The sequence below is a fragment of the Macrobrachium rosenbergii genome, chromosome 21, assembly GCF_040412425.1.
Source record: "Macrobrachium rosenbergii isolate ZJJX-2024 chromosome 21, ASM4041242v1, whole genome shotgun sequence".
NCBI lineage: Eukaryota > Metazoa > Arthropoda > Malacostraca > Decapoda > Palaemonidae > Macrobrachium > Macrobrachium rosenbergii.
In genome coordinates, this window is record NC_089761.1 from 19,825,627 (window position 1) to 19,847,602 (window position 21,976).

The 21,976-nt window shown below is 46.7% G+C and overlaps 4 protein-coding genes across 6 annotated transcripts in view; 1 reads left to right on the top strand and 3 right to left on the bottom strand.

Annotated features, from left to right (window-relative positions):
* LOC136849767 (mucin-21-like) overlaps positions 1 to 21,976 on the top strand; it is a 159,145-nt gene that overhangs the window by 22,090 nt on the left and 115,079 nt on the right. The window lies entirely within an intron of this gene.
* On the bottom strand, positions 11,651 to 13,928 carry LOC136849764 (uncharacterized). Of its 2 annotated transcripts, none has more exons than XM_067123168.1 (4): positions 13,113 to 13,928; positions 12,699 to 12,844; positions 12,365 to 12,475; positions 11,651 to 12,050 (listed from the first exon to the last, which is right to left on the bottom strand). In XM_067123168.1, the coding sequence occupies exons 1-4, from the start codon at positions 13,141 to 13,143 to the stop codon at positions 11,940 to 11,942; spliced, it is 399 nt and encodes a 132-aa protein (XP_066979269.1). In that variant the 5' UTR covers positions 13,144 to 13,928; the 3' UTR covers positions 11,651 to 11,939. The 2 variants fall into 2 exon arrangements, with proteins under 2 accessions (XP_066979269.1, XP_066979268.1); XM_067123167.1 differs by having other exon boundaries at positions 12,699 to 12,847.
* LOC136849399 (uncharacterized) lies at positions 13,707 to 14,378 on the bottom strand. Its single transcript, XM_067122750.1, has one exon. It carries the CDS (start codon positions 14,376 to 14,378, stop codon positions 13,707 to 13,709), a length of 672 nt encoding a protein of 223 aa, XP_066978851.1.
* Positions 16,232 to 17,347, bottom strand: LOC136849400 (uncharacterized). Its single transcript, XM_067122751.1, has one exon. It carries the CDS (start codon positions 17,345 to 17,347, stop codon positions 16,232 to 16,234), a length of 1,116 nt encoding a protein of 371 aa, XP_066978852.1.

A 21,976-nucleotide genomic window follows, 5' to 3' on the forward strand; every position in this document is an offset into this window, starting at 1 on the left:
AATAATAATAACACAATAATAATAATAATAATAATAATAATAAGGAAATGGAAAGAAACCCACAAGATTGCTTGTGTATAACATTTACCAGTAAATGCTTCATACACAAGAGAATCTTGTGGTTTCTCTTTCCATCTCAGAAGAAAACTGAAAGAAGTTTTTGTTTGGTTAATAATATAATACTGGAACTGATAATAATAATAATAATAATACATAATAATAATAATAATAATAATAATAATAATAATAATAATATGAACATTTTCATAGCATTTCGTGTGAATTTTTCCGTCCCTTCTTAAGACCGAAGTCAAAAACTGTTGGTTGATTGTTGACAAGTTAGCAGATAAACTTCAGCGAATAACAGAATCGTCTGTCTGTACCTTCTTTGCGTAGCCTGCCAGGCCACTGATGACATGCGACATGTCTGTCCGTTTACCGTCCTGTTCATCTGTCCAGTCATCTGGATAAAGGAGGGTCAGCATTTCTCTGTCATTGGTAAAATTCCTTTCCTTTTTCGTCGCCTCTTCTTGGTCGGAGTTGTAGGCACGTGAAGTCTTGTCATCCTCTGTTAATTAAATCAAATAGGTCAGTTAATCGTTCAGTATTTCTTATATCATTTGAGTACTGAGAAATAGATCGTCATAGATATTATGGAAAAGCGAAGTGTCAGGTTCTTGGTTCTCGGTGATAAATGATAATGACTAAAAAAGGTTACGATTGATTAATATGTAGACCTCGATATCTTATAATATCTCTCTCTCTCTCTCTCTCTCTCTCTCTCTCTCTCTCTCTCTCTCTCTCTCTCTCTATATATATATATATATACTATATATATATATATATTATATATATATATATATATATATATATATATATATATATATATATATATATATATATATATATATATATATATATATTATAATATATATGTATATATATACATACATACAGTACATGTATATTTTGTATATATATATATATATTAATACATATATATATATATATATATATATATATATATTATATATATATATATATATATATATATATATATATATATATATATATATATATATATATGTATATTGTTTATATATAAACATATATAATCCCGTGTTCTTGAGAAATCGAATGTTGTTTTGATTCCAACACCCGGAGGATAATCGTGTCTCCTTAAAGCCAGCTTTTCAAACGAATGGAGTCGATAAGCGGAGATCTATGAGTCCGCGAACACTTCGGGAAAAACCGGTTTGCCTCCTCCTCTCTTCAAAAGGCCTACGACTGTGTAGTCCGAAATTGCTTTCGCTGAGTAAGGTGCTTACGCAAGATTCTGTAGACTTACGTGAGTCAGCCAAAGGGGTCAGAAAGGAAAGTTGCTGTTATGATTGATGGGTACTCATCTCGCCTTCAGGTTTTTAAGTTTTAAGTCTTGTTTGGTTATTTCGTTTTTTTTTTTTATTTTTTTATTTAGAAATTTTGTTGTACATTCTTTTAGTGGGTGGTATGTATCTGTGTATGTATGCACAAAACAGATGCATATGTATTCACACTTAAATATATGTATAATTGTAATAAACACAATTTTATATAATTTTATGTATATATATATGTATGCATATACATATATATATACATACATATATACAGATATATATATATAGTATATATATATATATATATATATATATAGTATATATATATATATATATATATATATATATATATATACAGGTATCTGTGTGTGTGTAGATGTATATATTTAAAGTGATTATAATCATATATATATATATATATATATATATATATATATATATATATATGTATATATATATATATATATATATATATATATATATATATATATATATATATATATATATGTAATCATAAATAGCCATATGTAATATGTACAATATAATATATACAAATATACGTCTCTCTCTCTCTCTCTCTCTCTCTCTCTCTCTCTCTCTCTCTCTCTCTCTCTCCCCCTTTGTCTGCCGTCATGAAGATTTAGTTCTTGCCTATTCTCGCCTACCACCTGCTTGTCGCCACTTTGTCAACGGACGTGTTAATTGGCCCTCGCTAACCATCTCCCTTTAGATAATCGTCACCAATCCTTCTTCCTGCCCTCTTGCTATTCTTCCTTCACCTTAATTAGCTTTTCATGTTTTTTTATGTTTCTTTATCCTTCCATTTTACTTTCACTTCCTTCCTGCGAAGGAATGTGAAGAAGAACGAGGGATTCCCTCCCGGGGCGTGACGGAGGAACCTCTGCAATTACACGGTTATTTTGTACCGGCGCGTTCTTGTAACGTTAGCCTAGGGATGCTGGCTTTGTCAGGTCTGTCGTTGTTTTTGCCAGTTACAAAAAAAAAATAATAATAATAAATAAATAAGTAAACAAAATGCCGCTATTCTCACTTACTCTATTAGATGCATGCAAAATATTATGTCGTAAACTCGGGTCCTGTTGTTGGTGTTTTACAGGTGATAATTGTGTTAGCTTGGCAGTCAGCTCAAGGCTTGGTCAAAATTGGCAGTCAGCTCAAGGCTTGGTCAAAGTTCTATGTTCAAAAGAAGAAGAAAGAAGAAGAAGAAGAAGAAGAAGAAGAAGAAGAAGAAGAAGAGGCAGAAGCAGAAGGAGGAGGAGGAGGAGGAGATTCGTGGTATACGAAACAAATCTCATAAAAAAATGAGTAAGGCAGTTTTTGGAATTGGCTCATATAAACTGTAAGTCGCGATGGTGAGAGATAAATAGATAGACCGATAGACAGATAGACATCTGTAAAACAAAAGAAAGCCAATAAGAACATCCAATGGGAAAAGAGTGAGTTAATCGTACCTCTGCTTGAGCAACTCCTCAAAAAATAACCAAGACGCCTCAGTGACCCACAAATCAACTAATGACTATAACCAGGAGTCTTCAGCAACCAGAATACCGTGCCTCCATGGCCAGTCTGGAATGACTATACCCTCCCCCCAGCCTACGAATGACGGGCAAGGGCACCGACCGATGTGGCAATCTCATACTCACCTTCGGTGGATGTGTTGGGACGAAGTGACTAGCGTCCTGACGGGGCGTCTGCTTATATATCCAAAGCCCATTCACTAGGAGGAACTTCCTCTCCAAGGTCCTGGGGCTTTCCTGAAGGTGGGAGATGCTCAGGAGGAGGAGGAGGAGAAGAAGAGAGAGGCGGCTGTGGAGGAGGAAAAAAGAGGAGGGGGCGTGGCTTATGGCGTCAGTAACCGTTCCAGTGTGATTCTACTGGATGCCCTGTTGGTCAATCGCCACTTCTTGGCCACCCCGAGGCTCTCATCCTCAGGGCATGACCTGAGCCTAATTAGGGCATCAGTCTTTTTTACACTTGAGTTTTTATTGTGTTTCATTTATATTTTTTCGCGTGTCATTTTAATTTTTATAGGTCTGGGTAACTTAAAAGTAGAATTATTTTCATAAAAAGTATTAGAAAAGTATATTGATTTCAAGACTAAATTCCATTGCTTCATTTCCCGTTATTTAATCAATCTTTTTGTTTGTTTTTCTTTTTTGTTACACTTTTTTTTCATTATTAGCCTCACGCTAATTACAGTGAGTGTGTGACGATCTTGCAGTTTTTTGTGAATACTCCCATTTTGAGGTTTTCTTTTGTTTTTCCTTTTTCCCATTGACCTTTTTCCCCTTTCATTTTGCGTTTTGCTTGACCGGTCGTACCCTTAATTATTAGGACTTTTTTTATCACGTTCAGATAATTGGTGATGCTACTGTAAATATGACGTTAACAGTAAACAAACGTAATAATCGTGAAGATGAAAAAAGGGGGAAAAGTTTTTCAGTGTTCTTACGTACAGTATGTACATAAGTATATACATATGTACAAGCACATTCACAACAAGACACCCAGTCACATATACATGATAATAAGGTAACAAGAAGTTGAGTTTGTTTTGGCTTTCTAAAAAGAAAGAAAATAAAAATAAAAACAGCCAAAAGCATGATCAGTGAACTAATTATCTTTGGTTGTACTAGATCCGCCTTGAGAGGTTATAGAATGCAGAGATACGGGACAATGAAATTCGGTGGGACTGAGGTGGATGGGATAGTTTGCAAAACACTGATTCTCGAGCTTACTGTCTCCAGAGAGAGAGAGAGAGAGAGAGGAGAGAGAGACTGTGCTAGAAGGTTTGCGTGACTGGTGGAAGATCATGAGATGGTTTACTGAAGGAACATTAAGCTGTAGGTTTCAGGGGTTAGTTAAAACAGAAAGACGTAGATTAACGGACATAAGCTGGATGCTTCTGCAAGGACGGATACGTCTCGCACAGAGCGTGAGAAGCTGATCAGGGGAGAGAAATATTCACAGGATATAATTTCCACCAAGGAGGCTTAGTCAGACCCGTACAAGACTTGTTACCGGTTGCATATTCGTCATCTGCGTCGTCGCTTCGTAGGCTACTTACCGGTGGCATAATAATCAATCCAATTCGTTGCTATCAGCGCCGTGTGACGGAAAGGGCCTCTGTGACATTCGTCCATTTATGGCTTCCCTGTGCTATAGGCCTATCTTCCACAAAGCTCCACTTCACTCCAGCCTTCATTCTCAGCATCCCTTCAGCCACTAGCTGCAACCCCTTTCATTCATTTCTCTGTACCTCCATTCAGATTCTCTTTCTTCCATCTTGCTGTCACCCTCTCCTAACAATGATTTCATAGTACAGCTGAGGTTTTCCTCCTTTACACTCAAACCTACTACTATCAGTTCTTTCCAGCTGAATAACCTCATAGTTACATCACAGCCCAACAACTCATATTCCATTCCATTCATTCTTATAGCTCTTATTTGAGTAGGTCTAGGTCTACCAACTCTTCTGGTGCCCACAGAGCCCAGCTGCACTGTTCTCCCAGAGTATTTTGGGAAGGATATGACCAAGCCATCTCTGTCTACCTTTCATCATTACAGTATCTCAGTCATTATCTCATCTAAATCTGGAACTTGCGAAGTTTCCTTTTCGGGATCATGTCTAATTGTATCTTGCCATGTGAATCCTTATATTCTTCTTAAATCTTTATTTCGAGTCGACGAAATTTTTTGTATAAAGTTGATTTTTTTTTACAATGATTCATGTCCGTACAAAATACAGGTCGTACTGGTCTTTTTATAATCTTACTTTATTACTCAGTGTCAGTCTATTTGATATCCAAATCTTATTCAGCCTGCTCATTGTTTGATTTGCCTTCTTTTTAGTCCTTCGCCAAATTCCAACTCAAACTTGTATTGGATATCATTGTTCTTACGTGTTCGAAAGATTCAAGATTTTTAATCCTCTTCATCCAATGTTATGTCATCACTTTGTGCTTATTTTTGTTTTTCGTAGTATTATTTTTAGTCCCAACTCTCTAGATCGTTGCTCCAATTTAAACCTCCTTTCCTATCTCCAACCACTTTTTTTTTTTATTAAATTTATGGAAGGGGCAAAAGCAAAGGTGGAGTAACATTCTCCTGTGGCTCGCCGTTCTCTACTGCAAAATCACTTGACAAGACCCCAGCAACTTTAACTTCGCGTGTAAGCCGTTAATGGATAATTTCAGTTAGCTTGATATTTCACCGGAATGCCGAAGTGATGCAAGGCCTCCCATGATATTGGTCTGGGGACAAAGTCAAATGCCTTCTCGTAATCAACGAAACCCATCAAGAGGGAATTTTTGAATTCCTTACATTACTGCAATATTTGATCTATGCAACTCTGCATTTTCCAAAACCAGATTATTTACTCCTAAGCTTTTTGTCAGTTTTCTTCTTCGGGCGATTGAGAATCTTATTATTATTATTATTATTATTATTATTATTATTATTATTATTATTATTATTATTATTTTAGTAGATGAAACCTATTCACATGGAACAAGCACACAGGGGCCATTGACTTGAAATTCAAGTTTCCAAAGAATGTTGGTTTCAACCACAGCAGACCCCACACTGCAACATTAACTGATCATGATACAGAGCCAGTGAGTTTTCATCGGCCTTGGGGAGACGCGAACCCGCGACATCTGAGTAGCATACCACGACACCAACCACTATACCAGCGGACCAGCAATAAGCATGCTGAATATTTTTATTACCCAGCGGAAGTACATTATGTATCCTTAGAGTCACAGTCAGTCAGGTCACCTTTCTGTGGTACTTTACCCATGACTTCCAATTTCCAGTCATCAGTCTTTGTGTCCTCATTCCATATTCTGCATAGTAGTCAGTTGTTACACGAGGAGGCATTTCAGTTTCAGCTAAAATCACCCCTTTAGTGGTGCACTGTAGGTATTACTTAAAGTTCTTTGCAGCGTCCCTTCGGCCCCTAGCTGCAACCTCTTTCATTTCTTTGACTGTACCTCCGTTCATATTCTCTTTCTTCCATCTGACTTTCCACCCTTTCTAACAATTGTTTCATTGTGCAACTGCGAGGTTTACACCTTTCAAACCTTTTTAGTGTTAGTTTCCCTTTCAGCGCTGAATGACCCCATAGGTCCCTCCCAGGGCTTGGCCTTTGGCCTAAATTCTATAATCTATGGTCTCTTGTTTGTAACTTTTTCATAAGTTGTATTTCAACAGGGATCTTTCACATTCACAATTGGTCCCTGATCCCCTTTTCTTGCCGAGAGCAACCAGGTTCGCTTAACAGCAGCACCAGTATGCAGTAAATGTGCCTCGCTGTCGAACTTCTCGGTTCCAGAGGTCCTTTATTCCTCACACCGTTGGACTGTGGAACAGCCTCCCTTAGAATGTCGTGCAATTGGAACTTCAGAAGTTCAAGCGAAGATGCAGTGCATTACTACCCTAATACTATTCTCCTTGCATTTTAGTACATTTTTACCTATTTGTTAATTTATTTTTTTCTTTTTTAATAAGTGGGATCTCTGCTTTACGTATTTCCATTTACTTCCTCTTACTTCTACCTGACGAACACTATATTCTTTGGAAGCTTGAATTTCAAGTCAATGGTCCCTGTGGGCTATTTCCATATGAATAGGGTTCATCTTTTGAATAATAATAATAATAATAATAATAATAATAATAATAATAATAATAATAATAATAATAATAACAATAATAATAATAATAATTGAGAAAAAAACTATCACGAGAGTTCATAAATGTTCTAAAGGGTCCGCAATAATATCATTGTTAAAGGCTCGTGTAAAATTTATAGAAGCTTTCGAACCCTCCTCTGGGTTCATTCTGACTAAAGCTGAACCCAGAGCGGGGTTCGAAAGCCTTTGGCAAATTTTGCACGAGCCTTTAACAATGAGACAATAGTGAACCTTTAGAAATAAATAATAATAATAATAATAATAATAATAACATTGTATAATAATAATAATAATAATAATAATAATAATCTCTGAAATTTAACTCCTCCTGATGAATCATTGGCGCGTTACTCGCCAGTTGTAGTAACAGCTGAGAAAACTGTTATAAGGAAAACAGAGAAAACTCTATACAAGATCAATGCAGCTACAGCGATTTCTTTCAAAAGTACTTATTTGAGAGGTTTGATGCCATTATTATTATGTGTGTGTGTGTATTATTATTATTATTATTATTATTATTATTATTATTATTATTTCCACTCATAAGCACATTCAAGTCATTGTCACCTTCTGGTAAGCTAATCAAGCGATTCCCCTCACATCTTTTGTTTCGGGATCTCGCAAAAATGTCCAGTCCAGCGTTCCTCTTTTGATGTTAATTTTAACCCGTCCTTCCTTTTAACTGGTATTACCCTCTGTTTCTTTTCCTTGATAATTCTGTGGGCTCCCCTGACACCAGTCCCAACCCCCGAATACATGTTGTTTTTAACATCATCAACCTGTTTGTCCGAATGTTCTCTCTTATCTCTTCTTGATCTTCGTTTAACGCTTCACTATCCAGATTTTTAAAACTTGGCAGTTTTTAGTTTTCCGTAAAATAAAACTATTTAGATGCTATTTGTCTGTCCGTCTGCACTTTTTCTGTCCGCCCTCAGATCTTAAATACTACTGAGGCTAGAGGGCTGCAAATTGGTATGTTAATCATCCACCCCCCAATCACCAGACATACCAAATTGCAGCCCTCTAGCCTCAGTAGTTTTTATTTTATTTAAGGTTAAAGGTAGCCAAGATCGTGCGTTTGGCCGGGCCGTGGATGAAAGTTTCATGGGGCGTGGCTGAGAGTTCATGGGCCGTGGATGAAAGTTTCATGTGCCGCGGCTGAGAGTTTCATATAGCATTATACGTTGTACAGAAAACTCGATCGCGCCGAAGAAACTTAGGCGCATTTTTCACTTACTATATTTTGTGCCGGCCTGAAACCACTTACGTTACGGCATACCATTCTGCCAAGCATGGAAGGTCAATCTCATTTTCATGCTTTCATTAGTACGTTAATTGCAGCGAAGTATGAAGAGGCATTAGGGCGTTCGATGTTGATAAAATTTGCTTTGAAAACAATGAATTGCTTGTACTATTTATGCGGAATAAGAAAGATTGAAATGTCGAGAAATGAAGAGATACGATGAATATGCGTCGGAAGGATTAGTTTTGGAGAAAAGATGGATTAGGTTGCTTAGAGGTGATGTGGTTATAAGGTTGAAGTGGAGGACAATTGTTTAGTGAAAAGTGTGTAAAAAAAAAAAAAGCATTATTCGAAGGTGTGGCGAGGAGGGGAGGAGGAGACGAAGACATAGAAGTGTAAGAGAAATAAAATGAAACACGTAAAAAATGCGCCGAAGTTTCTTCGGCGCAATCGAGTTTTCTGTACAACGTATAATACTGTATGAAATTCTCAGCCACGGCCCATGAAACTCTCAGCCGCGGTCCATGAAACTTTCAGCCACAGCCCGGTGGTGGTCTGTGTTGTTGGCATCAGTACCGGTGCCAGACGCACGATTATGGCTGACTTCAACCATAAATAAAGTAAAAACTGCTGAAGCTAGAGGGCCGCAATTTGGTATGTTTGATGATTTGAGGGTGGATGATAAACATACCAATTTGCAGCCCTCCAGCCTCAGTATTTTTTAAGATCTGGGAGCGAACGGACAGACAAAAAGCCATCTCAGTGGTTTTCTTTTAAAGAAAACTAAAACTATGGGGAGGAAAGGCTTCTACATCCAAGAAAGGCAAGAGTACACATTTCAAGATGAAAAGGTGAATGGAAGTGTGTTTAGACGTTCGACGCCGAGCTAATGATGAGCCTTCTGTTTAGGTGTATGAAGCAACTCATGTTCCAGAGAGAGAAAGAGAGAGAGAGAGAGAGAGAAAGGGAGAAAGAACGGGTAAAAAAATAAAATTCCTGTGATTACAGCAAACCAGTGAAAGGGCTAAGTGGTCAGAACATTGAAGGCTTGAAAATGTTTGTGTGTGTGTGTGTGTGTGTGTGTGTGTGTGTGAGAGAGAGAGAGAGAGAGAGAGAGAGAGAGAGTGTTATTTTTGTAGCATTACCAAACTGGACGATAGAGACATGCCTTTGGCTGAATTAAAGGACCAATTTTGCGATACACGAAACAAATCTGCGAGAATAAAAGCAACCCTACGAATTCTTAGAGAAAGAAAGAGGGAAAAGTGATCAAGAGATGATGCTTCGTGGGCGACTTCAGTGAAGAATTTTTGTCGACACAGAACGATAATTCGTTTTACAAATCGTTGACGACATGCAGAACTGAATTCTCTTGTAAATAAAGAAATATAATGTGGAAATTGAAAAATGTAGAGAGCGAATTTGTCGATGACGAGTAACCCAGAGAACAGATATGCAAACAAGTATACATGAAGGTAATGATTACAATAGGCCATTAGGCCTAGCAACGAAACCCTGCTGGTTTACTCCGCTGCTGCGAACTAGTCTCACTTTTTCTTTCGTGAAGGATTCTCTTACAAGCGGATGCGAAATGTCTTCACAAAGAAGGGTTTACACACCTTCAGTCCGGTCTTTTATATAAAGGAGATATATAATGCCCGAAGAAAGTGCTCGTAAAATTAGCATGGTGAAAGGTGTTGAGTTCGTATGGGGGGAATGCGGGGTGGAGGCAGTTGGCTGTGCTTTGATGAGCGCGCGCGTCCAGGAATACAGAGTATGAAACTGAGGAGGAACAACCTGACGAAGCAAATATGTATTTATATGCGAATCGTCAAGGAATGGTGGGCGAGTGTTTGAGGAGGAAGACGGGACTGCGAATTGCCTTTTTATTGGGCAATAATGAGCGACTGTTTAAAAGACGAGGGTCATAAAATTGAGCGTCTTTGTTAATTGCAAAGAAGGGATGAGATTCCTGCCATCTCGGTAATGGATAGGAGAATGAAACGAAAAACTCTTTCCGCGTTTGTTCAGGTATTGCCTTTTGTTTTATTTTTTCCTCGATCGGGAATATCTACGCAGTTACCCGAATTTATTCCGGGTATTCCTGGATGACTCTGATAATCTTTAAAATAAATGTAAGGTATATAAATTCACTAATATCCGAGGGCTGAAGATAAGAGATGGTCATTATAGAGTGGCATATTTTATTAATTTAAGTTAACCCACTTGCTTGTAATACAACCCTGTTACTAATATACTGGCTAATTGAGCACATAGTGTTACCGAGCCTCCGAATTTTAGTTGTCTGTAAAAGAAAACTATTGAGATGGCTTTTTGTCTGTCCGCCCGCCCTCAGATCTTAAAAACTACTGAGGCTAGAGGGCTGCAAATTGGTATGTCGATCATCCACCCTCCAATCATCAAACATAACAAATTGCAGCCCTTTAACATCGGTAGTTTCTATTTTATCTGAGATTAAATTTAGCCGTGATCACGCGTCTGGCACCGCTACACGTGCCAACAACGCAGAACACCACCAGGCTGTGGCTGAAAGTTTCATGGATCGCGGCTGAGTTTTTCGTGGACCGCGGCTGCAAGTTTCTTAAAGCATTATACACTGTACAGAAAACTCGACTGCGCCGAAGAAACTTCGGCGCATATTTTACTTTTTTTTTCTTTTTATCAACACCGAGCCTCCAGTTCGACGTGTACTGAAGAAGGGTACTTCATTCGTGCAGCAACCATAGTTTTTTTTCTTTTTTCATTGTTTTGTGTAACTGAGATCTGTGTACGACGTGGCCCTTGTAAGCTAGAGCTGTGGTCTAAGTGCTTATCGTAACGGCAAAATGCATCGTAAACAGAAATCGTTACCGCGCCTTTGCGCTTGAATCCGATAACAGATCCTCTTGCGATACAGTAGTATTTCTCAGATACTGCGCCGGTCCGCGACCTCCTGACTCGAAGAGTGCTCCCCTAGAATTTGCAGATGCCGCTGGTGTTAGCAAATCAGTCGTGTCATATTGTTTGTGGTGATTTCGAAGAAAAAGATGTACTTTATTAATTTTTTGAATCGCGAAGAGCATTGTGAAGCCAATCCATCTTGCCTTTGAATTCACTGGGTAAGCGGACATGATGGTGAAAGATAATTCGTGAATAATGATTTTTAAAATTCACTGGTATCCTTAGAGACTATCGAGAGCAGTGTTGCATAACGAGTAATTAAAACTAATACATAAGACTGAATGTGATAAATTAGTTTTGCAGGAAAACAATGCCTATCTAAGGAAACTGAAGGGACATTAAGACGAAACAGATTCCTGTCAAATAATTATTTATTGCCTGAATATCACAAATTTGGTATACGTACAATTATCATCATCATCATTGTAGAATTACGTTTCTGGCAATGACTTGGCATTCACCATACTTTTTTTAAGTGTGAAGAGTCCTTTTCTCTCTTACGTTTCAGTTAGCGACGTTTTCCTGAAGATGGACTGTTGCCATTCGACGGTTGTGCGTCATTTTAGTTCAGGTTACTGAAGGTTAAATTAGGGTAGATAAGACCTTACTCATAGGAGACCATCGCCCGGATGCTACGTATGTCTAGCGAGACTTGGCAACTGCGAGTGCGTCTTCCACTTGTCTTTTCCGGCTGGCCAGATCCTCGAGGTGGCTCTCCAAGCTGCGCTTCAAAGCTTCTTTCGATTTTTGGCTCTGCAAAAGAGAGGATCTTAGTGAGAGAGAGAGAGAGAGAGAGAGAGAGAGAGAGAGAGAGAGAGAATCCCATGGAAGAAATTTGATCTAGCAAGGAAATATTAATGGGTCATAATTGGATCTTGTATAGAGACACAACTAGTCAAAAATTCATTTTGTTATGAGTATGTGCATTTGTTAAATATAAAAATCTGAGTTTCTGCGTTTGATACGGAGAAAAGTAAAGAAAAAAAATATATAAAGATAAAGATATAGAAAATATATGTAAAAACATCAAGGACAGAGGCTGCTTAGCCCATTCTTAGAGAACTCACCTCAGCAAGAGACTTTGAAAGCTCCTTGAACTTATGTTGACTGAGGTTGTTCAAGATCAACTGCACCTCCTCCTTTTCATTTTCGGTGAGTGTTGCCGTTCCAGTGGCCACCTGAGAACACACGTTTATAAGTGTCAAAGAAATGTCAAAGACAGAGGCCCATGAAAAGAAATTCAGCGAGTTTCCTGACACTAGAAACACCGATATATGGAGCCACAGGAATATGAGGAGAGATGTGATGGAGTAATTGATATATTTGAGTATATCCAAAATTAACACATAACACATTGCGTGTACTATACTTTATTTAAGTACTGAGAAAAGGAGAACTCACATTGGAGAATGCTGCCAACATTTTCCGGGCTGTACAAGCTAACTCATCCTGTGTCCTGTCTGCCATATGGCTACTCTGGAGGGAGGTCAGCATCCTTTCCATGTTCCTGATTGAGGTGAGGAGTGATTCTGCAGTCAGGGTGCACTCTGCTGTCACACAGAAGAAGAATTAGGTTAATAAAAAGAGCCACTATGGTGAGATAGAGCCAGCATTGTGACAGTAATGTTAACAGAAGCAACGCAGTGAGAACGCATTAGGTAAACATACAGCTGATGCTCCAAAATCTCAACAAATATGTTTGTCGTGAAATGGTCCTACTTGTCCCCCCGCAAAGCATGAAAACATTAATAAATAACTGAGACAATAACTAACAAAAATACTAATAAACATACTTCAATATGAGCCCAACCTTACCATCACTTTGAATACCAGCAGAGTTGAGCATTGACAGGATGGAAGATGACAGAAGGAACCGACGACGACCTCCTTGAAGACCCTCCAACTTCGTAATGATGTTATTCAGCTCTGATACTAAAGCTTCTAGATTTGATGACAGTATTTTAACTTCTTGAATTTTCCCAGCATCCTCAGAACAATTTACAAGCTGTGTAGTTGTGATCTCAATTTCAAGCTGAAGCTCACCTAGGTCTTTATTCAAATCAAAAATTTCTTTTGCTACATCATCAGGAGCTGGTTTACATTCTGTAGAAGTAGATTGGGTTGTGGCCCCACTTGTAGTTGTTCCGGAGGTGGTGGTTTTACCGGACGTGGTGGTTCCTTCGCTGCCTGAGGTCGCCCTTTCCGAGACGGTTGTGGCCCCACTTGCAGTTGTTCCGGAAGCGGACGTTTCACTGGACTCGGTGGTTCCTCGCTACCTGAGGTGGCCACTTCCGGCTGTGGGCCGGGTTGGTGCAGTTGTTCCAGAGGCGGGTGTTTTCACCGACACGGTGGTTCGCCAGCTGCCTGGTGGCACCTGTTGTTGCGGTTTGTTCCCGAAGGCAGGAGATTTCACCGACACGGTTCCTTCACTGCCTCGAAGTGGCCCCAGTTGAATGCGTTGTCTCGAAGCAGACGTTTCACCAGACACTGTGGTTCCCTTCGCTGCCTGGATGGCCACCCCGAGGCGGTTGTGACCCAAGTTGGTGCAGTTGTTCCGGAGGCGGGTGTTTCACTGGACACGGTGGTTTCTTCGCTGCCTGAGGTGGCACCTGTTGGTGCGGTTGTTCCCGAGGCGGGGGTTTCACCGGACACGGTGGTTCCTTCACTGCCTGAAGTGGCCTCAGTTGGTGTGGTTTTTCCGGAAGCAGGCGTTTCAGCAGACACGGTGGTTCCTTCGCTGCCTGAGGTGACCGACTCCGAGGCAGTTGTGGCCCCAGTTGGTGCAGTTGTTCTGGAGGTGGGAGTTTCACCGGACACGGTGGTTCCTTCACTGCCTGAGGTGGCCACTTCTGAGGCGGTTGTGGCCCCAGTTGGTGCAGTTGGTTCGGAGACGGGTGTTTCAACAGACATGGTGGTTCCTTCGCTGCCTGAGGTGGCCCCTGTTGGAGCAGTTGTTACTGAGGGAGGCGTTTCACCTGACACGGTGGTTCCTTCACTGCCAGAGGTGACCCCTGTTGGTGTTGTTCGAAGCGGGCGTTTCACCAGACATGGTAGGCCCTTCAGCTGCCTGAGGTGACCCATTCCGAGGGGTTGTGGCCAGTTGGTGCAGTTGGTCTGGGAGGTGGGGGTTTCACCGAACCACGGTGGTCCCTTCACTGCCGAGGTGGCACCCAGTTGATGCGGTTGTTCGGAGGGGCTGGTGTTTCACCAGACATGGTGGTTCCTTCGCTGCCTGAGGTGGCCCCAGTTGGTGCGGTTGTTCGGGAAGCGGCGTCTCACCAGACACGGTGGTCTTAAGCTGCCTGAGGTGACCCATTCCGAGGGAGTTGTGGGCCCAGCTGGTGCAGTTGGTCTGGAGGTTGGGGTTTCACCAGACACGCGATTGGTCCCTTCACTGCTGAGGTGGCACCAGTTGGTCGGTTGTTCTGGGAGGGCTGGTGTTTCACCAGACACGGTGGTTCCTTAAGCTGCCTGAGGTGGCCCCAGTTGGTGCCGGTTGTTCGAAGGCGGTTTCACCAGACACAGTGGTTCCTTCAGCTGCCTGAGGTGACCCATTCCGAGGGTTGTGGCCCATTGGTGCAGTTGGTCTAGAGGCGGGGTTTCACCAGACATGGTGGTCCCTTCACTGCCTGAGGTGTACCCAGTTGCGGTTGTTCTGAGGCTGGTGTTTCACCAGACACGGTGGTTCCTTAAGCTGCCTGAGGTGACCCATTCTGAGGGAGTTGTGGCCCCAGTTGGTGCGGATTGGTCTGGAGAGGTGGGGTTTCACCGAGACACGGTGGTCCCTTCACTGCCTGGTGGCACCAGTTGTGCGATTGTTCTGGGAGGGCTGGTGTTTCACCGGACACGGTGGTTCCTTCGCTGCCTGAGGTGGCCCCAGTTGGTGCGGTTGTTCGAGGCGGCGTTTCAGACACGGTGGTTCCGCTGCCAGAGGTGACCCATTCGAGGGAGTTGGCCCCAGTTGGTGCAGTTGGTCTGGAGGTGGGGTTTCACCAGACACGGTGGTCCCTTTCACTGCCTGAGGTGGCACCAGTTGGTGCTGTTCCGAGGCTGCTGTTTCCACCAGACACGGTGGTTCCTTTCCCGCTGCCTGAGGTGGCCCCAGCTGCTGGTTGTTCGGGAAGCGGGCGTTTCACCAGACACGGTGGTTCCTTCGCTGCCTGAGGTGACCCATTCCGAGGGAGTTGTGGCCCCAGTTGGTGCAGTTGGTCTGGAGGTGGGGGTTTCACCAGACACGGTGGTCCCTTCACTGCCTGAGGTGGCACCAGTTGGTGCTGTTGTTCCGGAGGCTGGTGTTTCACCAGACACGGTGGTTCCTTCCGGTGCCTGAGGTGGCCCCCAGTTGATGCGCGGTTGTTCGAAGTTTACGCGTTTCAGACACGGTGGTTCCTTCGCTGCCTGAGGTGACCCATTCCGAGGGAGTTTGGCCCCAGTTGGTGCAGTTGGTCTGAGGTGGGGTTTCTGCCAGACACGTGGTCCCTTCACTGCCTGAGGTGGTACCAGTTGATGCGGTTGTTCCGGAGGCTGGTGTTTACCAGACATGGTGGTCCTTCGCTGCCTGAGGTGGCCCCAGTTGGTGCGGTTGTTCCGGAAGCGGGCGTTTCACCAGACACTGTGGTTCCTTCGCTGCCTGAGGTGACCCATTCCGAGGAAGTTGTGGCCCCAGTTGGTGTAGTTGGTCTGGAGGTGGGGTTTCACCAGACACGGTGGTCCCTTCACTGCCTGAGGGTGGCACCAGTTGGTGCGGTTGTTCGAGGCTGGTGTTTTCACCAGACACGGTGGTTCCTTCAGCTGCCTGAGGTGGCCCCAGTTGGCGCGGTTGTTCCGGAGGCTGGTGTTTCACCCAGACACGGTGGTTCCCTTCGCCTGGCCTGAGGTGACCCATTCCGAGGAGTTGTGGCCCCAGTTGGGCAGTTGGTCTGGAGGTGGGGGTTTCACCAGACACGTGGTCCCTTCACTGCCTGAGGTGGCGCTAGTTGGTGCGGTTGTTCCGGAGGCTGGTGTTTCACCAGACACAGTGGTTCCTTCGCTGCCTGAGGTGGCCAGTTCCGAGGCGGTTGTGGCCCGAGTTGGTGCAGTTGATCCGGAGGCAGGTGTTTCACCAGACATGGTGGTTCCTTCGCTCCCTGAGGTGGCACCTGTTGGCGCGGTTGTTCCCGAGGCGGGCGTTTCACCTGACACGGTGGTTCCTTCACTGCCTGGTGACCCCAGTTGGTCGTGGTTGTTCGAAGCAGGCGTTTCACCAGACACGGTGGTTCCCCGCTGCCTGAGGTTGCCACTTCCAGGCGGTTGTGACCCCAGTTGGTGCAGTTGTTCCTGAGGGCGGGTGTTCCACCGGACACGTGGTTCCTTAGCTGCCTGAGGTGGCACCTGTTTGTGCGGTTGTTCTGAGGGGGCGTTTCACCGGACACGGTGGTTCCTTCACTGCCTGAGGTGGCCCCAGTTGGTGCGGTTGTTCCGGAAGCGGGCGTTTCACCAGACACGGTGGTTCCTTCGCTGCCTGAGGTGACCCATTCCGAGGGAGTTGTGGCCCCAGTTGGTGCAGTTGGTCTGGAGGTGGGGGTTTCACCAGACACGGTGGTCCCTTCACTGCCTGAGGTGGCACCAGTTGGTGCGGTTGTTCCGGAGGCTGGTGTTTCACCAGACACGGTGGTTCCTTCGCTGCCTGAGGTGGCCCCAGTTGGTGAGGTTGTTCCGGAAGCGGGCGTTTCAGCAGACACAGTGGTTCCTTCGCTGCCTGAGGTGACCCATTCCGAGGGAGTTGTGGCCCCAGTTGGTGCAGTTGGTCTGGAGGTGGGGGTTTCACCAGACACGGTGGTCCCTTCACTGCCTGAGGTGGCACCAGTTGGTGCGGTTGTTCCGGAGGCTGGTGTTTCACCAGACATGGTGGTTCCTTCGCTGCCTGAGGTGGCCCCAGTTGGTGCGGTTGTTCCGGAAGCGGGTGTTTCACCAGACACGGTGGTTCCTTCGCTGCCTGAGGTGGCCAGTTCCGAGGCAGTTGTGGCCCCAGTTGGTGCAGTTGATCCGGAGGCGGGTGTTTCACCAGACATGGTTCCTTCGCTCCCTGAGGTGGCACCTGTTGGCGCGGTTGTTCCCGAGGCGGGCGTTTCACCTGACACGGTGGTTCCTTCACTTCCTGAGGTGATCCCAGTTGGTGCTGTTGTTCCGGAAGCAGGCGTTGCACCAGACACGGTGGTTCCTTCGCTGCCTGAGGTTGCCACTTCCGAGGCGGTTGTGACCCCAGTTGGTGTAGTTGTTCCTGAGGCGGGTGTTCCACCGGACACGGTGGTTCCTTCGCTCCCTGAGGTGGCACCTGTTGGTGCGGTTGGTTCTGAGGCGGGCGTTTCACCGGACACGGTGGTTCCTTCACTGCTTGAAGTGGCCCCAGTTTGCAGTTGTTCCAGGCGGGTGTTTCACCAGACACGTGGCGCTGCCTGAGGTGGCCAGTTCCGAGGCGGTTGTGGCCCCAGTTGGTGCAGTTGATCCGGAGGCGGGTGTTTCACCAGACATGGTGGTTCCTTCGCTCCCTGAGGTGGCACCTGTTGGCGCGGTTGTCCCCAAGGCGGGCGTTTCACCTGACACGGTGGTTCCTTCACTGCCTGAGGTGACCCCAGTTGGTGCGGTTGTTCCGGAAGCAGGCGTTTCACCAGACACTGTGGTTCCTTCGCTGCCTGAGGTGGCCACTTCCGAGGCGGTTGTGGCCCCAGTTGGTGCAGTTGTTCCTGAGGCGGGTGTTTCACTGGACACTGTGGTTCCTTCACTGCCTGACGTGGCACCTGTTGATGCGGTTGTTCCCGAGGCGGGGGTTTCACCGGACACGGTGGTTCCTTCACTGCCTGAAGTGGCCCCAGTTGGTGCAGTTGTTCCGGAAGCAGGGTTTCACCAGACGCTGTGGTTCCTTCACAGCCTGAGGTGGCCACTTCCGGAGGCGCAGTTGTTGTGGCCCCAGTTGATGCAGTGCGGTTCCTGAGGAGGCGGGTGGTTTCCACCGACACGGTGGTTCCTTCGCCTGCCCGGAGGTGGCACCTGTTTGCGCGGTTGGTTCTGAGGCGGGGTTTCACCGGACACAGTGGTTCCTTCACTGCCTGAAGTGGCCCCAGTTGGTGCGGTTGTTCCGGAAGCGGGCGTTTCACCAGACACTGTGGTTCCTTCATCGCCTGAGGTGGCCACTTCGAGGCGGTTGTGACCCCAGTTGGCAGTTGTTCCGAGGCGGGTGTTTCACCGACACGTGGTTCCTTCACTGCCTGACGTGGGCACCTGTTGATGCGGTTGTTCTGAGGCGGGGTTTCTCCGACACAGTGGTTCCTTCACTGCCTGAAGTGGCCCCCAGTTGCGCGGTTGTTCCGAAGCGGGCGTTTCACCAGACACTGTGGTTCCTTCGGTGGCCCTGAGGTTGTGGCCACTCGGGTGTTTGAGGCGTGCTGCCTGACCCCAGTTGCGCAGTTGTTCGGGGGTTTCAGGCAGGTTCACTGCCACCGAGACGGTGGTTCCTTCGCCTGTGGCCACTTCTGAGGTGGCACAGTTGTTGGTGCGGTTGGTTCTGAGGCGGGTTGGTTCACCGATTTCACAGTGGTTCCTTCACTGCCCGAAGTGGCCCCAGTTGGTGCAGTTGTTCCGAAGCGGGCGCTTCACCAGACACTGTGGTTCCTTGCCTGGTGGCCAGTTCCTGAGGTGGCAGTTGGTGCAATTGATGACGGGTGTTTCACCGACAGGTGGTTCGCCGGCTGCCTGTGGCACCAGTTGGTGCAGTTGTTCCCGAGGAGGCGGGGTTTTCACTGACTGAGGTGACGTTGGTGGTTGCCGTTTCGCTGCCTGAGGTGGCACCTGTTGATGTTATCTGATTGAGGCGGGGTGTTCACCGACACAGTGGTTCCTTCACTGCCTGAAGTGGCCCCAGTTGGTGCGGTTGTTCCGAAGCGGCGTTTCACCAGACACAGTGGTTCCTTCATGCAGCTGCCTGAGGTGGCCACTTCTGAGGCGTTGATGCAGTTGTTCGGGCGGGTGTTCCAGTTGGTGCAGTTGTTCCTTGTTGGAGGTTGCCGGGTGTTTCACCGAGACGGTGGTTCCTTACCTGAGTGCTGATTTGTCGAGGCACCTGCTTGGTGCCACTTGGTTCTGAGGGCAGTTGTTCCTGGCGGGTGTTTCACCGACACTGGTGGTTCCTTCACTGCTTGAAGTGGCCCCAGTTGGCAGTTGTTCCAGAAGCGGCGTTTCACCAGACACTGTGGTTCCTTCGCCTGAGGTGGCCAGTTCCGAGGCGGTTGTGGCCCCAGTTTGCAGTTGTTCCTGAGGCGGGTGTTTCACCAGACACGGTGGTTCCTTCACTGCCTGAGGTGGCACCTGTTGAGGGTGCGGTTGTTCCCGCAGGGGGCGTTTCTCCGACACGGGGTTCTTCACTGACTGAGGTGGCCCCAGTTGGTGCGGTTGTTCCGGAAGCAGGCGTTTCACCAGACACGGTGGTTCCTTCGCTGCCTGAGGTGGCCACTTCCGAGGCGTTGTGACCCCAGTTGGTGCAGTTGTTCCAGGTGAAGTGGTGTTTCACCGGGCACTGTGGTTCCTTGCACTGCGAGGCGTTTGACGTGGCACTGCCTGAAGTGGCCCCAGTTGATGCAGTTGTTCTGAGGCGGGGTTTCACCGACACTGTGGTGGTTCTTCACTGCCCTGAAGTGGCCCCAGTTGGTGCGGTTGTTCCGAACCGGCAGGTGTTTCACCAGACACAGTGGTTCCTTCGCTTGCCTGAGGTGGCCACTTCGAGGCGGGGTTTTGTGGGCCTTCAGTTGGCCCCAGTTGTCGCAGTTGTTCCGAGGCGGTGTTCCACCGACACGGTGGTTCCTTCGCTGCCTGAGGTGGCACTTTCTGGCGGTTGTTCCCAGTTGGTGCAGTTGGGCGGGCAGGTGTTCACCGACACGGTGGTTCCTTCACTGCCTGAGGTGACCCCAGTTGGTGCGGTTGTTCGAAGGGCGCTTCACCAGACACTGTGGTTCCTTCTGAGGTGACCCATTCGGAGGTGGCCACTTGTGAGGCGGTTGTGACCCCAGTTGGTGCAGTTGTTGATCCGGATTTGTTCGGGGTGTTTCACCGAGACGATTGGTTCCCTTTCCTGCAGTTGAATGAGGTGGCACCAGACATGGTGGTTCCTTCGCCATTTCTCTGTGGCAGGTGCAGTTGTTCACCGGGCGGTTTCACCATGTGGTTCCTTCACTGCCTGAAGTGGCCCCAGTTGGTGCAGTTGTTCCGGAAGCGGCGTTTCACCAGACACCGGTTCTCCACTGCCTGAGGTTGCCACTTCCGAGGCGTGTTGTGTGGCCCCAGTTGGTGCAGTTGTTCCTGAGGCGGTGTTTCACCGACACGGTGGTTCCTTCCACTGCCTGACGTGGCACCTCTGTTGATGGTTGTTCCTGAGGCGGGCGTTTCCGACACAGTGGTTCCTTCACTGCCTGAAGTGGCCCCAGTTGGTCGGGTTGTTCCGAAGCGGGCGTTTCACCAGAGACTGGTTCCTTCGCTGGGCCTGAGGTGGCCAGTTTGAGGCAGTTGTGGCCCCAGTTGGTGCAGTTGTTCCGGAGGCAGGTGTTTCCCTGAGGTGGCACCGGAGACGGTGGTTCCTTCGTTTCACCTGAGGTGGCACCTGCCCCAGTTGGTGCGGTTGTTTCTGAGGCGGCGTTTCATCGACACAGTGGTTCCTTCAGCTGCCTGAGTTGCCAAGTGGCCCCAGTTGGTGCGGTTGTTCTGGAAGCAAGGTGTTTCACCAGACACTGTGGTTCCTTCACTGCCTTCGAGGTGGCCACCGTGGTTCCTTCACTGCCTGTGGCCCCAGTTGGCAGTTGTTCCTGAGGCGGGTGTTTCACCGACACGTCGCTGCCTGAGGTGGTTTCTTCACTGCAGTTGAGGTGGCAAATTCTGCTTGATGCTGTGGTTATTCGCTGCCTGAGGACACCTGTTAGATGCGGTTGGTTCACCGGGACACAGTGGTTCCTTCACTGCCTGAAGTGGCCCCAGTTGGTGCGGTTGTCCGGCGTTTCACCGAACTGGGTTGCTGCACCAGACACTGTGGTTGATCCCAGTTGGTGGGGGTGTTTCTGAGCGGGGCGCTGCCATGGTGGCACCCAGTTGGTGCAGTTGTTCTGAGGCGGGCGTTTCACCGGAGACGGTGGTTCCTTCACTGCCTGAGGTGGCCCCAGTTGGTGCGGTTGTTCCGAAGCGGGCGCTTCACCAGACACTGTGGTTCCTTCGCCTGGTGGCCACTTGAGTGACCCCAGTTGGTGAGTTGTTCCAGGTGTTTCAGGAGGCGGTGGCCCCAGTTGGTGTAGTTGGTCTGGAGGTGGGAGTTTTGACTCAGGTGACCCATTCCGGGGACGGGCCCCTGTTGGTGCAATTGGTCTGGAGGTGGGGTTTCCCGGACACAGTGGTCCCTTCACTGCCTGAAGTGGCCCCAGTTGGTGCGGGGTTGTTCGAGGGGCTGGTGTTTCACCAGACACGGTGGTTCCTTCGCTGCCTGAGGTGGCCCCAGTTGCGGTTGTTGCAGTTTCACCAGACACAGTGGTTGTTCCGGCTGCCTGAGGCGGTGTTTGGCCACCAGACATGGTTGGTCTGGAGGTGGGGGTTTCGGTGGTCCCTTCACTGCCTGAGGTGGCACCGGTTGTTCCGAGGCGGGCGTTTCACCTGACACGGTGGTTCCAGCC